Below are 15,967 nucleotides of genomic sequence, written 5' to 3'. Positions count from 1 at the left end.
GATAGTGCTGCTTGGGTTAAAAAAAAAAAAAAAAAAAAGATGCAGGAGGTAAACTCAAAAATTAACCTATTCTGGGTTAGAAAGTCCCTAAATTTTTTTTCACTGAATTTATTGCTCCTGACATTCTAGGTCATAGAAACATAAACCCCATCTTTCAGCTCTATAGCTTCTTGATAAAGTAGTATCTTCCCACTAATAATTCCTACAATTATATATGCAATTGTATACTGATCAACTTCAAGATATTTTCATGTTTGTTATGTCAGGTTCATTTAAAAAAAATATATTTTCAATTCAGATGCATAGTATCAAGGCCATAAAATTCCTTGACATATACAGGTACAAAAAAAGGAGATCAAAAACAAACAAACAAACAAAAAGGCCATAAAAGTGATCTTTCAGCTGGGGATGGTGGCTCACGCCTGTAATCCCAGCACTTTGAGAGGCCGAGGCGGGTGGATCACGAGGTCAGGAGATTGAGACCATCCTGGCCAACATGGTGAAACTCCGTCTCTACTAAAAATACAAAAATCAGCTGGATGTGGTGCCGCACGCCTATAGTCCCAGCTACTTGGGGGGCTGAGGCAGGAGAATCACTTGAACCCAGGAGACGGAGGTTGCAGTAAGCCGAGATCATGCCACTGCACTCCAGCCTGGGCAACAAGAGCAAAACTCTATTTTTTTTTTTTAAAAAAAGTGATCTTTCCCAACTACCCATTTTTCTTTTCCAGGAAGAGGTGTCTGAACCTATTCCTACATGAGCCTTTGATAATGCACATTAGACCTAAAGATAGTCAGAACATGGACAAGGAAGAGAAGAACTGCCTCTAGCTGAGGCACTGGAAAAGAGTAAGGAAAGAATACTGGGGTACCTGATGAGGATATTCAGCTCTTCACTTTCCAGCTGCAAGGTGGCCTTTTCCTGGTTTAGCTGCAACTGAAGCTTTTGGTTCAGGTCAAGCAGATTCTCATTCTTGCTATCATCCTGCAAAGACTAGGGAACCAGGATAGAAATTGAGAGGAGATCTCCCTCATTCTAGGAGACTTCCTGGTCCTTGACTATCTATCTGCAGTGACTACCTTCATGATAGAATACATCTGCTTCTCCAGCTGTCGTATTTGGGCCACATGCTGCCGCACAGCCTCCTGCAAATGCAGTATGCTGCTGCGCTGCTCCTCTGGATTGCTAGAGATCTCAAGCTGGAACCTGACCCGTTGCTTCTTCTCACTATGTTCCTAAAGGAATGGAAAGGGAAATGAATAGGATTTCTAAATAGACAATTCTTACAGTAAAGTGAAATAGAGAAAGGAGAAAGAAATGGGGGGAATCTCTTCTAGAAAGCTAACCTTTATCTGTCACTGTTAATAGCAACAGTGGTAGGTCAATGCAGAAAATCTGGCAATGTGGATTTCACAACAAGTCAGGCCCAAGGGGATGCAGATGGAGGTGGAAGCAGGGAATAGTTAATGCTTTTACAAGTGTCTAGGTGACTGGGTAGAGAAATGACTAGGAGAAAACAATAAGGCAAACAAGCCCTACAGTCTGAGAGACACTCAGGCCTTTTCTAAATAAGTAGGATTCCAACTGCCACTGCTGACTAAGAGGATGTGTTAACCACAAGGCCCTTTTTCCGTGTGAAGCATGAGGCCAAATAAAGCACAAAGTCTGGGTGTTCCTGTGAGGCTAACCAGCATTCTACAAGGACCCGTGCTCACCTTCCGCTTGGGTTCTACATGCAGCAGCAGGTTGTTGACGATGTCCAGGATCATGGCATACTGAGCTGGGTTAGTGGAAATTTCCAGCTCATGGTGGATAAGGGTGAAGGTATCCACAGCCCCTAGATAATTGTTAGCAGCTAAATAAAAGGCTCAAGTTTCTACCTAAATATCTACTCCATCTCCTAACCCACATTTGGAACCACCCCACTAGTCAACCCCACAGAAAGGGTGAGAGGTACTCATGGGCAGAAATGTTTATTTCAGAATCATAAGCAATGCCCATTCATCCCAGCTCCCTCCAAGAATAGAGGTTATTTTCTAATAACAGAACTTACAAAAAGTAGAGCAAAGTGAAATGTTAATGCCAGTGCACAGTGAACTTTTAATAACTCTACTATTTCAAAGTCCCCCCTTAAAAGCCTTTCGAGCCCTGAATACCTTCCTGCTTCTTTAGGAGATCTTCCTTTTCCTGGTTCTCAAGAACTTCAGGTGGCTTAATCTGAGTTGCTAGTTCAGGATCAATGTCATGGCTGTAACTAATATAGTACATTCGGCAGTTGCAACGCGAAATGATCCGCTGGACTTGCTGAGCTTGCTGTGCCTCCGCTGGCTGGTTCCAATCTGGGAAGAGGTGGGAAAGAGATAAGAAAAAGACATTCTCAATAAAAGTAATGTGAGAGCCTCCCAGCTATGTCTGGGAAACTCCAGAAACACTGCTTTCAACCTAGCATAGCACAAAATGGTCCTACTCCAACATACACTGACATTAAGAATAGGTAGGAAAATGAAGTCCCTTTGGGATGCACATCTGCTCCTAATCATTTGACATGGAAGAGGGGGACAGCTGACCTGTGGTTGTGGTAACCATGCCGCCCACTGCCTGCCCACTCTCCATCAGCTCCTGCACAGAGTCCAGACTACGCTGCCGGTGCTCCTCAATATTCTTCACCTGAAGACAGAGATACAGGCAAATTTAGCTCCTGGGGAAACAGTGGCTTGTCATGGCCAACTGGGTGACAGATCTCTATGTTTTAAGTATTTACATATATTATCTAGAGCTCCACTGCCTGGAATAGCTTGAACCATCTCGCAGGATAGAGGACATGTTTGTCTCATTCTCTTGCCCCAGTATACCCAAATTCTCCAACCCAATTGAGTTACATGCACACTTTGCCAGGCCCACAGGACTCAAGCCAGAAAAACAATGAGTGAGGTTCAAATCTAATCATGTCATGGGCAAAATATCTCATTTAAAAAAAAAAGTCTTTCCCACCCATTTTGGTATTTGTTCCATTTGCGTTCTTGCTGTTTTCTATCTTCAGATAGATAACCACTTTGACAATGTTGCCATGGGAGAAGGGGACTGAATTATTTTGATTCACTCTGCCAAGCTGAAGCAGAATGAGTAAGAGAATGAGTGCGATGGGAAGACCATAGAATATGGTGGATCTGTCAAGTCTCAAAAAAACGTAGGAAAGGCCAGATGAAAGTCCCTCAATACCTAAGCCAAGGACGTTCCACTCTAATGCTAGTATCACAGCCTGAGGAAAAAAAAAAAAAAAAAAAGAGTTCACCTGCAAAAGAAGGCATGCCTAAAAGCAGCAGAGATGCAGAAAATGCCAGGAAGATCCTAATAGCTCAACCATTCTACTTCTGCATGTGTAGTTAACACCTGTGCTTACCTCCTAAGACTACTGGTAAAGGGCACTGCTTGCCTGAATGAACCACAGCTCTTATATATCAGTATGACTTCTCATATTACCAACAACCGGTTTCTTACTCAGCTTGACATCTGATCTAAATGCTCATTACCTCTTATTACATGTTGCCTAAATTAAGCCCTAAGGTCCTTGATATAAGAAGCATCAGCCAGGGAGGTGAAAGGAGGGATCAGTTTTATCTCCCACAGAGAGAAACTGTAAATGGACTTATCATTTTGGTCCTTAATAGATGCAGCTAGATCCTGTAACTCATTTAGGGGTGTCCCATGCCCTGTTCAATGTGGGCACTTAACAACTGTTAAGTAATAACAACATACAATATTGACAAGGCATATCTCATAACCATTAGACTCTCCAATAATTCTGATGATACTGCATCTTAGAAGTTAAAGCGTAAACTATATCCTGGTTCAGTTTTACCAAGAAGCTGAAAATAAAATTCACAACCTTGCAAAGCAAAGACAAACTCCTTCCCTAGTTTTTGCCAACTGCTCACAATCTCACCATCTAAAAAAACATTATCTTGGCCAGGTGCAGTGGTTCACACCTATACTCCCAGCACTTTGGGAGGCCACGGTAGAGGCAGGGAATCACCTAAGGTCAGGAGTTTGGGACCAGCCTGACCAACAAGGTGAAACCTCGTCTCTACTAAAAATACAAAAATTAGCCAGGCGTGGTGGCTCACCTGTAATCCCAACTCCTCAGGAGGCTGAGGCTACAGAACCGCTTGAACCTGGGAGGCAGAGGTTGCAGTGAGCTGAGATCAAGCCATTGCACTCCAGTGTGGGCAATAGAGCGAGACTCCGACCTCAAAAAAAAAAAAAAAAAATTATCTTGCCACACACTTAGACCTCCCTAGATGTACTGACTTAAAAAAAAAAATAAGACTACTTTCCACCTGAATAAAGCTTTGTATTTTCAAAGCACCTTATCATGTGATCCTTTCAACAATCTTGTGAGGGTGAAGTATCAATTCCATTTCACAATTAAAGGTGACTTGTACAAGAGCTCATGGCTACTATAATGGGAAAGCTATCATCAGAACTCACACAACCTGACTCCTAGACATCTTTCATTCAACCTCAATGCCTTGCTGAAATAACCAATCAGTCATTTTCATAAGAGAGGACGGAGAAAGGGCAGATAGTAAGCTTATCAAAAATTCTCAGAAAACACTGCCTGTTTTCTTGGCTGCCTGCTGATTAGTGTGAACATTAATAGGGATCAACAATCTTCAAGAGTTAAAAAGCTCCAGTCCATTTTATACTAGTTGTGGGAAACAAGTTTCTCTTGCAGTGAAATAGAACATCATGAAAGAAAAAAAAATATTCTATATGCTTCCAGACCAGAGACTGTCCACATTCAAGGTGTTATCAGCCTCATTATTTTGCTAAGTTAGTAACAGTAGGTACTGTCAAGAATCTTCCAGCTATTAGAAAGTCTACGGAAAGGTAGGAATATAACGTGCCTTCACAAACCCACTGACTAACCTCTAACCAGAGCTGTCGGCCATCCTGCTCCGTGGGGCTGCTTTCAGTGGTGGCAAAGTACTGCATGCCATCCAAGAGGCAAGTCCAGGATGTCTTTTGCTTCAATGTATCACCATACCAAGCTGGATGGTGCTGGCACTGCAGCAGTTGGGCTTTGGCAGCTGACACAATGACACAGCCTTCTGTCTCTGCTCCACGAAGAACCATCTATACCAGAGATAGAAGCAGAGTTAAGCTACCAAAGAAGATGAGAAGTTTAGTGAGCACACTGTACCAACCACTGCAGCTAGGTCTAATTCTGGCTTACTGAGTAAATTTTACTGGCCTTTAGACATAGAAGTGATTATCTATGACACCTATGAGAAGGAAAAGACTTTTGGAGCTCTATTCACCCATTCATATTCAGAGGTGGGGAAGGTGAACAATATGATTATAATCTAGTCTGGTGTTGGGGTGACTTGTAAAGGGAAGGTACCTGACAGTTGACCAGCTCAATAAGGCAGTTTCGGTTGTATATGTCATCCGTCTGGCAGGCAGCAATGCCACACAACTGGTCACTCATGCCTGACTCCTCTTCTGTGAACACTACAAACCTATCTGTCTCTTCAATTAGCTTCTGCAACATGTAAGCACCTGGCAGAAAAATAGGAAGCAGGGTAAGGTCACAGTCTCAAAGGGAAAGACTTTTCCCTTTCCAGAGCCAAACTGATCTTCCTTCAATTTATCTGGCTAGGTAAGGGCTTAGAATACTTCCTCACGAACCTAGAACTCTAGCCCAGCCCACCCCTTGACCCATAAAGGCAAAACAAGGGTTATTTCATTTTCCCTTCAATTTAATAAAAGTAACAGATTTTCAACAGAAATTTAGAAATGCTAGGTAAAATAACATTTTTTTCTCTTAGGTATAACCACCTCTGGATTATTCTATAATCTCCCCCACACCCCATTTTATTCTTTTTATTTTTCATTTCATATTATTTTATATGCTATTTGACTACTCTTTTTCACTTGAAACCACTCTCTTGCCAGCAATGTCACCATGTTCTCCTAACTCTGCCGCTTTCTCTGATTGTCTCCAGGCCCTCTTCGTTCTCCCAGGTCTAAACTCCTCAGATCCATCCTTGGCATGTTCCCTTCTCTTTCCTACTCTTTCTCTTAATGGGTTTGTCTAATAGTGTACGTGGTTAAGAGCAATTTCCAGAATCAGACTAGTCTGCCTGTGTTATGACCTTGTGCAGACTGCCCTCTTTGCTTCTCAGTTTCCTTGTCTATAAAATAACAGTAACTATCTCATAAGATTGCTATGAAAGTTTAACAGGGTCGGGCACTGTGGCTAACAACTGTAAACCTAGCACTCTGGGAGGTTGAGGTGGGCAGATCATGAGGTCAGATCGAGACCATCCTGGCCAACATGGTGAAACCTCATCTCTACTAAAAATACAAAAACTAGCCAGGTGTAGTGGCGCGAGCCTGTAATCCCAGCTGCTTGGGAGGCTAGGGCAGGTGAACTGCTAGAACCCGGGAGGCAGAGGTTGCAGTGAGCGGAGATTGTGCGATTACACTCCAGCCTGGTGACAGAGCAAGACTCCGTCTCAAAAAAAAAAAAAAGTGAGTTTAAAGGAGTAATACCTAAAAACATTTTGCAGAGTACCTGCCACACAGTAAGCAACTATTACAATATCCTTGGCATAAACTCTTAGCTCTATGCTGAAATTCCCAAATATCTATCTTTAGTCCTAAGCTTTTAGACCCTCATTTCCAGCTGTTTGTTAGACATTATATAGATGTCCTAGTAGTGACACAAATTCAGCATGTCCAAATCTGAACTCAACAACCCTACACCTCCCCAGATCTCTTCAGTCGCTGGCTCTATTTCTGATATTAGAGTCTTAGTTGTTATAATTTTATCCCTTTAACTCCTCCTTCCAACCAGTGGCCAATTCTCCCATATGCACAATAATGTTTGTATCCATCTTATCTCCATTCCCACTGCCTCTACCTAGTTCCAGCCCTCAATACCTCTTTTTATTTACTTATTTATTTGAGATGGAATTTTGCTCTTGTTGCCCAGACTGGAGTGCAATGGTGCAATCTCAGCTCACTGCAACCTCCATCTCCCGGGTTCCAGCAATTCTCCTGCCTCAGCCTCCAGAGTAGCTAGGAGTACAGGCATGCATCACCATGCCTGGCTAATTTTGTATTTTTTAAGTAAAGACGGGGTTTCTCTATGTTGGTCAGGCTGGTCTCAAACTCCCGACCTCAGGTGATCCGCCCACCTCAGCCTCCCAAAGTGCTGGGATTACAGGCGTGAGCCACCGCACCCAGCCAGTGATGTCTTTTTGTATGCTGAGTTGACGGGTTGCTGGAGGCCCCTAAGTAGCTTCAGGATGGGGGCTGTCACTGGAAAGACCCAAGCAGGATTAGAGGATTATAACTTTCAGCCCCATCCTGCCACTTCCTGGGAAGAGAGGGGCTGAAGGTTAAATTAATCACCAATGGCCAATGGTTTAATCAATCATGCCTATATAATGAAGTTTTCATACAGACCCAGAAGGACAGGGTTTGGAGAGCTTCTGGATAGCTGAACACCTGGAGGTTGCTGGCGGGTAGTAGCATGCCTGCCTGGGGAGGGCACAGAAGCTTCCCGCCACTTCCCATACCTTGCACTATGCATCTCTTCTTCTGTATCCTTTGTAATACCCTTTATAATAAAGCAGTAAAACATGCTTCCTTCAGTTCTGTGAGCTGCTCTAGCAAATTAATCGAACGCAAGGAGGTCATCGTGGGAACCCGTTTATAGTCAGTTGGTGAGAAGCACAGTAAAGCAACCTGGAGCCTGTGACTGGCATATGAGAAAGGGGCCGGCTTAGAGACTAAGTCATCAACCTTTGGGATCTGATGCTGTCTCCAGATAGATAGTGTCAGAATTGAACTAAATTGGAGGACACCCAATAGGTGTCTGCTGCAGAATTAATTGCTTGTTTATTGGTCGGGAAAAATTCCCACACATTTGGTCACAGAAGTCTTCTTTACTTGTTTTCAAGTGAGAGAACAGAAAAACGCTTTTGAGTTTGGGCTTTTTTAAACTCAAGACTCTTCTTTGAACACACTAAGCTTTCCAACGCCACTCCTACTCAGGCTATTCCCTCTGCCTTGATTGCCCTTCCACCCCATTTATACATGTCCAAATCATATTAAGCTTTCAAGGCCCAGCTCAAAAGCTACTTCCTCAACAAACCCTTCCCGGATGGTATTCTCTGCTTCACTCCTGTCAGCAACAACTCCCAAATTCTTTTTTTTTTTTTTTTTGGGGGTGCAATCCCGCCCCGTCACCCAGGCTGGAGTGCAGTGGCACAATCTCAGCTCACTGCAACCTCCACCTCCTGAGTTCAAGCGATTCTCGTGCCTCAGCCTCCCGAGTAGCTGGAATTACAGGTACATACCACCATGCCTGGCTAATTTTTTTTGTGGTTTTTTTTTTGGTATTATTTTTAGTAGAGATGAGGTTTCGCCATGTTGGCCAGGATGGTCTTGAACTCTTGACCTCAGGTGACCCACCTGCCTTGGCCTCCCAAAGTGCTGGGATTACAGGAGTGAGCCACAATGCCCGGCCAACTCCCATATTCTTTTATGTCTCTTTTGTGGCGTCTATCACTTTGCTTCTTTGCCTTACTGATCTTGTTTTGGCTCCATCACTCCCTTCTGGCCATAGGACCAGACCATTTAATGCCCCAACATCACTGTTAATTAATATATAAGACTTAAGTGGCCTAAGAAGGAAAAATATGTTTCACTTCTGCACATAGATGGAACAAGCCATGACTCAGTCCTTTTCAAACTCCTGTCCAAGCTCATATCCACATTCTACATCTAAACCCATAAAGTCTCCTCTCCCTGAGCTTACCTCCTGATGAGCCCTTATCAGGCCGTCCACTGAAGCTGGGAGTGTTAACACGAGGTGGGGCTGAGGCACTAGTTGGGACACCCCGCTTTGGCTTTTTGGCTGGCATCTGTGGATCAATCTTTAACCCCTTCAGGGCCTCAGTAGAGAGATTACGTTTCAGTACAGCTGCCTTTTTGTAGCCATCATATAACCCAAAGGCAATGTCTCGATTGGTGGTTGTCCAGGAAATCCGTAAATCTACCAAGTGTAGCTGATGTGTATGAAAGGTAGGATCCCCATCACGAGTAGAAAGCTCCTAGGAAACAGGAAAAGGACTTCAGGGTAGCATGGAAATTGCCCCAATGCTACTGTTCCACAAAGGCAGTGATAAAAGAAAAGTTTGTTGAATAAGAAACCTGTTAGTCAGGAACAGTGGCTCATGCCCATAATCTCAGCACTTTGTGAGGCCAAGCCAGGTAAGTTACCAGGTCAGGAGTTTGAAACCAGCCTGGCCAACATGGTGAAAACCCGTCTCTACTAAAAATAAAAAAAATTAGCTAGGTGTGGTGGCGGGCGCCTATAATCCCAGCTACTCAGGAGGCTGAGGCAGGAGAATTGCTTGAACCTGGGAGGTGAAGGTTGCAGTGAGCAGAGATCACACCATTGCACTCCAGCCCAGCCAACAGTGAGATTTGGTCTCACACACATACACACAAAAAAAACCTGTTGTGAGGAGACAGACCCTAGAGAAAGAAAAACTAAGTGGTCTTGGCTTGTTTATTATGTTACATTAAAACTATACTCATTGTATTTTACTCATTATTAAAAAATTTTTTAGCGTGCCTCTAAAATATTTTTTTTTAGAAGTGGAGTCTAGGCCGGGCACGGTGGTTCACACCTATAATCCCAGCACTTTGGGAGGCCTAGGCGGGCGGATCACGAGGTCAAGAGATCGAGACCATCCTGGCCAACCTGGTGAAAGCCCATCTCTACTAAAAATACAAAAATTAGCTGGGCATGGTGGAACGCGCCTGTAGTCCCAGCTACTCGGGCAGCTGAGGCAGGAGAACTGCTTGAATCGGGGAGGCAGAGGTTGCAGTGAGCCGAGATTACGCCACTGCACTCTAGCCTGGAGCTTGAGCGAGACTCTGTCTCAAAAAAATAGAAATGAAATGGAGTCTACTTTGGCCAAAATGGTCTTGAACGCCTAGATTCAAGCAATCTTCCTGCCTCAGTCTCCTAAGAAGGTGGGACTACAGGCACAAGCCACCTGGCACCACTGTATTTTATTTTTAAAATATATTTATTTATTTATATTTATTTATTTGCAACCTGCCTCAGTCTCCCAATGTGCTGGGATTACAGGTGTGAGCCACTGTGCCCAGCTGATTCTCACTCCATCACCCACGCTGGAGTGCAGTGGCGTGATCTTGGCTAAATGCAACCTCCACCTCCCAGGTTCAAAGGATTCTCATGCTTCAGCCTCCAAGTACCTGGGATTACAGTTGTGTGCCACCACACCTGGCTTTTTTTTTTTTTTTTTTTTTTTTTTATCTTTTTTGAGACAGAGTCTCCCTCTGTCACCCAGGCTGGAGTGTAGTGGTGCAATCTTGGCTGGCTTCAATCTCCACTTCCTGGGTTCAAGCGATTCTCCTGCCTCAGCTTCCTAAGTAGCTGAGATTACAGGCATCTACCCCCATGCCCGGTGAATTTTTGTATTTTTTTAGTAGAGATGGGGTTTCACCGTATTGGCCAGGCTGGTCTGGAACTACTGACCTCAAATGATCCACCCACCCTGGCATCTCAAAGTGCTGGGAATACAAGCAAGAGCCACTACACCTGGCCTAATTTTTGTATTTTTAGTAGAGACAAGGTTTCACCATGTTGGCCAGTCTGGTCTCAAACTCCTGATTTTTAATGATCCACCTGCCTCAGCCTCCCAAAGCACTGAGATTACAGGCGTGACCCACTGCACCCAGCCCCAATGGTGCAATCCTGGCTCAATACAACCTCTGCCTCCTGGGCTCAAGCCATCCTCCCATCTCAGCCTCCTGAGTAGCCGGGACTAAAGGTAAAGGTGCACACCACCATGCCTGGCTAATTTTTTTGGGCTTTTTTGTAGAGACAGGGTTTCACCATGTTGCCCAGGCTGGTCTAGAACCCTTGAACTCAAGGGATCCACCTACCTTAGCCTCCAAGAGTGCTGGGATTACAGGCATGAGCCATCATACCTTGCCTATTTATTTTTGAGATGGGATCTCACTCTGTCAACCAGACTGGAGCGCAGTGGCATGATCACAGCTCACTGCAGCCTTAATTTCCCAGACTCCAGCAATCCTCTCACCTCAGGCTTCTGAGTAGTCTGGACCACAGGCACATGCCACCACACCCAGATAATTTTTTGTATTTTTGTTAGAGACAGGGTTTCCTCATGTTGCCCAGGCTGGTCTCAAATAGCTGAGCTCAAGCAATGCAACTGCTTCAGCCTCCCAAAGGGCTGGGATTACAGGTGTGAGCCACTGAGCCTAGCCCCGACCGTATTTTATTTGTTTTGTTTTGTTTTTTGTTTTCTGGAGACAGCATCTTGCTCTGTTGCCCAGGCTGGAGCACAGTGGCACTATCTTGGTTCACTGCAGCCTCCACCTCCCAAGTTCAAGAGATTCTCCTGCCTCAGCCTCCCGAGTAGCTGGGACAACAGGCATGCTCCACCATGCCCAGCTAACTTTTTGTATTTTTAGTAGACACAGAGTTTCATCATGTTGGCCAAGTTGGTCTCAAACTCCTGACTTCAAATGATCCACCTGCTCTGGCCTCCCAAAGTGCTAGGATTACAGGCATTGAGTCATTGCACCCAGCCCTCCCCCACTATATTTTAAATGACAGAATTTCAACTTAAAATCCTTCCCTAACTGGGGGAAAAGTCAATACCAGCTTTTTTTCAGTGTTAGTAAAAATTTTTACTCTATTTCCTAAAGAGTAAGATACTATTTTTAGGAGAGGAAGAAAAGGTATTTTCAAAAAGAGGGATGCTGATATAGCTAAATGAAGTGAGTTTGTCATATAGTAATGACATACATGCTTGGAATATGAGAAACTTTACCAGGGACTTAGCCTGCAAACTACTCTTGTGGACTTTATTGTGTTCCCCCCAAATTCATATGTTGAAGTCCCACTTCCCAATGTAATGGTATGTCGAGATGGCCCTTTGGGAGGTAATTACATGAGGTCATGAGGGTGGGGCACTCATGATGGAATTAGTGCTTGTATAATAAGAGAAAACAGAGCACTCATCCACACTTGTGCTCTCTCTCCCTCTCTGCCATGTGAGGACAGAGACAAGGGAGCCCTCACCAGAACCCAACCATGCAGGCACCCTGATCTTGGAATTCTCAGTCTCCAAAACTGAAAAATAAATTTCTGTTGTTTAAACCTCCCAGTCTTTGGTATTTTGTTACCGCAGCAAGCAGACTGAGATACCTACTAATATAAATAAGGAAATAAATAAACTATTGGGCAGTACCTCCTCAGCCGTGCGATTGCTATGCCGTTGGTAGGTGAGGGAGGACAAGCTCAGCAGGTGGGTCTTTGTTACCAAGGGATCAAGACAGTGATCAGCATTCTCTTCAGTGGGTGAGGCCATCAGGTGAACTGTCACCTGACTTAGGTCACTCACCATCTGGGTCACACTCCAATCAGAGATAAGGCGCCGCATCACTGTGCCTGCTGAGAAAAGGAGGCACACAGAGGCAATGCTACCCAGTTCAGAGGATAGGGTGAGACAGAGATGGAGGAGGGGAATTAAACTGAGAAAAGGAAAAACAAGGGATAGGATAGGAGAAATGAAGGGAGTCTTTTATTTTACCTTGAGGTATAAGCCGCTGAGTTCCCCGAGTGAAGACATGGCCCTGACTGCACTCAATCTGGATGCCCCGTTGCTGGGCAAATGAGGCCCAATAATGTACCTTACAACAAGAGAGCATAACTGAACAAAGGCAGGCATGAGAGGGATGATTAAGGGATTCAATATGAAAAACAAGAAAATTAGAAGCAGAATAGAAGTGAAAATGTCAGCAAGGACATCAGTGCCTTACCTGCAGCTGGGGAAAGAGGGCTGTATAGGAAAGCTGCTTGTAGTGTTGACCAAGTTTCTTCTTGCTGGGTTTCAGGTTATTGAAGAGCTTTCCCCTGCAGATAGGCCTTGTGACACTAGTCCAAGTTGCCCAGAAGTTTTGCATCCAGCGCAGGGTACTACTATATAGCAGAATTCGGGGCTGGGATATTGCTGCAAAGGGAAAGATAGACATTTCTTAGTTATAGATGAAACACAGAGATAAAGCTAAATCTTTCCCTTGCTTCAGGTTGTAGAGGCTTAAAAATCCAAAATCCAAACAGCCCCTAGCCTCAATTCAGCATCCCCAACTCCCTCTTCTTTCCATGATCCAAGCTCTCTGCTTTCCCCTACTGCTAGGGTCTAAATATTTGCATCTCCCCAAAATTCACATTGAAATACTAACCCCAGGCCAGGCGCGGTGGCTCATGCCTGTAATCCAAGCATTTTGGGAGGCTGAGGCGGTCAAGGTATCAAGACCATCCTGGCCAACAGGGTGAAACCCTGTCTCTACTAAAAATACAAAAATTAGCTGGGTGTGGTGGTGCATGCCTATAGTCCCATCTACTTCAGAGGCTGAGGCAGGAGAATCATTTGAACCCGGTGGGTAGAAGTCGCAGTGAGCTGAGATCATGCCACTGCATTCCAGCCTGGGTGACAGAGCAAGACTCCATCTCAAAAAAAAAAAAAAAAAAGAAATACTAACCCCAGCCAGGCACAGTGGCTCATGTCTATAACCCCAGCACTTTGGGAGGCCGAGGTGGGTAGATCATGAGGTCAGGAGTTCAAGACCACCCTGACCAAGATGGTGAAATCCCGTCTCTACTAAAAATACAAAAAATTAGCCAGGCGTGGAGGTAGGTGCCTATAATCCCAGCTACTCGGAGGCTGAGGCAGAAGAATCGCTTGAACCTGGGTGGCAGAGGTTGCAGTGAGCTGAGATGGTGGCACTGTACTCCAGCCTTGGTGATAGAGTGAGACTCTGTCTCAGGAAAAAAAAAAAAAAGAAAAACATCATCACTTAAGGTGATGATGTTAAAAGGCAGACCTCTGGGAGGTCACTAGATCACAAGGGTTGAGCCCTCGTGAATAGAATTAGTGCCCTTTTAAAATTGGTCCAAGGGAGCTCACTGACTCCATCCACCATATTAGGACACAGCAAAAAGTCACCATCTATGAGGAATGTACCCTCATTGACACTGAATCTGCCAGTTCTTTGATCTTGGACTTTCAAGCCTCCAGAACTATGATAGATAAATGTTTGCTGTTTATAAGCTACCAAACTTGTGGTATTATTGTTACAGCAGCCAAAAAGGACTAAGACATCAACTCTTTCCAATAAACAAACAAAAAAAAAGGTCCTAACCCAGATTCTCCCTTGCCTTTGTCCTCTCCCCTCCCAGGACAGTCAAGCTGAAGTCCCCAGTGTCCATGCCCATCCTCCCAGCCCTTCCTCCCCACTGCCCCAGGCCCAAGCCTCACTTCCACTGTGACGAGTCAGATCCATCTTGATGGAGAGATTGAGGTTCTCTGAGCGAAAGGCCCGGTAGGAGTCATGGAGCTGGCCCAAGGGCACCTCAGGCAAGAACTCTGGGGCCCGCAGAGTGACACTATGGTGATCATGGGGGTTCCCATGGCACAGCCACTGCAGGTCCAGTGTCATGCAGAGGTCAGGCAGGTGAAGGAAGCAGCAGTCGTCATACCTGCCTCACAACGGAGCCCCAGCCCTCAGTGCCCTGGTCACTCACTTCCCCTTGGTTCTTCCCCCTCCCTCCAACCTAAGTCCCTCACCCCATGGAGGCCCCTCCCTTCACTCCACTCACTTAGAGGCTGTTCTCACGTTGATATCCAAGTCACCCTTGAACACAAACTGACCAGGTTTCCAATGAAAAGACAGGTGGCTCCACTCCCAGTGCATATTTTCAGTTGTGTTGTATGGATCCTATGACCACCCCCGAGAACTTGGTGAGATATAGATAAGAAAACCATCCTCATCTCCCAAATCAGCACCTTTCTCTCTTCCCACATGTGCTATACAGGCCTCAACCATACCATCCTGATAGGAAAAAAGTATCATGACACCCCTCACCTCAGTGGCCAGTTGGTGCAGGTTCGCCTGTTCAATGTCCATGTGCCAGTCTCCATGGAACAGAAGACGGCTCTTGTCCCACCAGGGCAAAGGTGGGCTGGGGTCAGCTGAGGGCTTGGTCAACAGGTCCACACACTGGCCAATCAATGTCCAGGCTGGATCCCAGCATGGGCCCCATACCACTGTATACTGGAATATTTCCGCTGGGGTAGAGGAACAAAGGCTATAACTTGATCATAACATTACCCCTCTCTTCCTCCTTCACTCCAGAAGGGCCTCAGCTCACCTTCCATTTCACCCATTACAAATGTCCCTCAGCCAAACCAACTGCCCCACCTCTACTCACAGTGGAAATCATGGTAGAATTTGAGTGGGGGCATGTTCCTCTCCACTGCCACGTTACCCCACGGAAGCCCCAAGTGCAGGATCTGACGCCGACGGGAGCAAGGCTGACCACTCTGCTCAGTGCCCACAAGTCGACCCATCAGCCGCCAGTCACGGATCTCAAACAGGTACCGTGGGTAGTCTCTGATCCGAACTGTTATCAGAGGAAGGGTACACACCGGCTGCTCAGGCGTAGTCTGAGCACTCTGGGGTATGTCTTTTACCTCACCACTACTTTACCCGTCTATATTTACAAAGTCAATTGGGAGAACAAGGGCAGGCAGCTGGCAGCTGGCGGCAAGCTGAAAAGTGACAGTGACCCTGGAGCAGAAGGTTCAGGGCATAGCACTGAGATCCAAGAGCCTCAATAACCTTAAAGATGACTGTGTTAGCAGCTTTCCCTTTATGTTAGCCAAGCAATTTCAGGGTGAAATTCAGGAACAAAGAAAGGGAAGGGGAGCCCACCCATCCCACTCCACCTATTCAAAACAGCCACAGTTTCTAATATAACCTAGTTCTTCTGAAATCACTCAGAGAGCTCCCTAGAGCTCAGAGGGCAAGCACCAGGTCTGC

The 15,967-nt window shown here is 45.3% G+C and overlaps 1 protein-coding gene across 3 annotated transcripts in view; it reads right to left on the bottom strand.

The window, feature by feature from the left end:
* KIAA0100 (KIAA0100 ortholog) overlaps window positions 1-15,967 on the bottom strand; it is a 31,105-nt gene that overhangs the window by 5,041 nt on the left and 10,097 nt on the right. For 2 of the 3 annotated variants that reach the window (XM_032281039.1, XM_032281041.1), the window contains 15 exons: window positions 15,357-15,548; window positions 15,011-15,213; window positions 14,745-14,863; window positions 14,404-14,624; window positions 12,905-13,095; window positions 12,676-12,775; window positions 12,334-12,536; window positions 8,835-9,129; window positions 5,406-5,563; window positions 4,931-5,137; window positions 2,569-2,668; window positions 2,158-2,340; window positions 1,717-1,838; window positions 1,081-1,236; window positions 873-994 (listed from right to left, as the gene is read on the bottom strand). In XM_032281039.1, the coding sequence (XP_032136930.1) occupies window positions 873-994; window positions 1,081-1,236; window positions 1,717-1,838; window positions 2,158-2,340; window positions 2,569-2,668; window positions 4,931-5,137; window positions 5,406-5,563; window positions 8,835-9,129; window positions 12,334-12,536; window positions 12,676-12,775; window positions 12,905-13,095; window positions 14,404-14,624; window positions 14,745-14,863; window positions 15,011-15,213; window positions 15,357-15,548 (2,572 nt within the window). The remainder of the gene's footprint in view (window positions 1-872; window positions 995-1,080; window positions 1,237-1,716; window positions 1,839-2,157; window positions 2,341-2,568; window positions 2,669-4,930; window positions 5,138-5,405; window positions 5,564-8,834; window positions 9,130-12,333; window positions 12,537-12,675; window positions 12,776-12,904; window positions 13,096-14,403; window positions 14,625-14,744; window positions 14,864-15,010; window positions 15,214-15,356; window positions 15,549-15,967) is intronic. The other variant, XM_032281040.1, reaches the window with a different exon arrangement.

The sequence above is a fragment of the Sapajus apella genome, unplaced genomic scaffold (assembly GCF_009761245.1).
Source record: "Sapajus apella isolate SASKATOON/1434 unplaced genomic scaffold, GSC_monkey_1.0 scaffold12, whole genome shotgun sequence".
Lineage (NCBI taxonomy): Eukaryota > Metazoa > Chordata > Mammalia > Primates > Cebidae > Sapajus > Sapajus apella.
The sequence above is the reverse complement of the archived record's forward strand: the minus strand, read 5'-3'. Positions and strand labels throughout refer to the sequence as shown.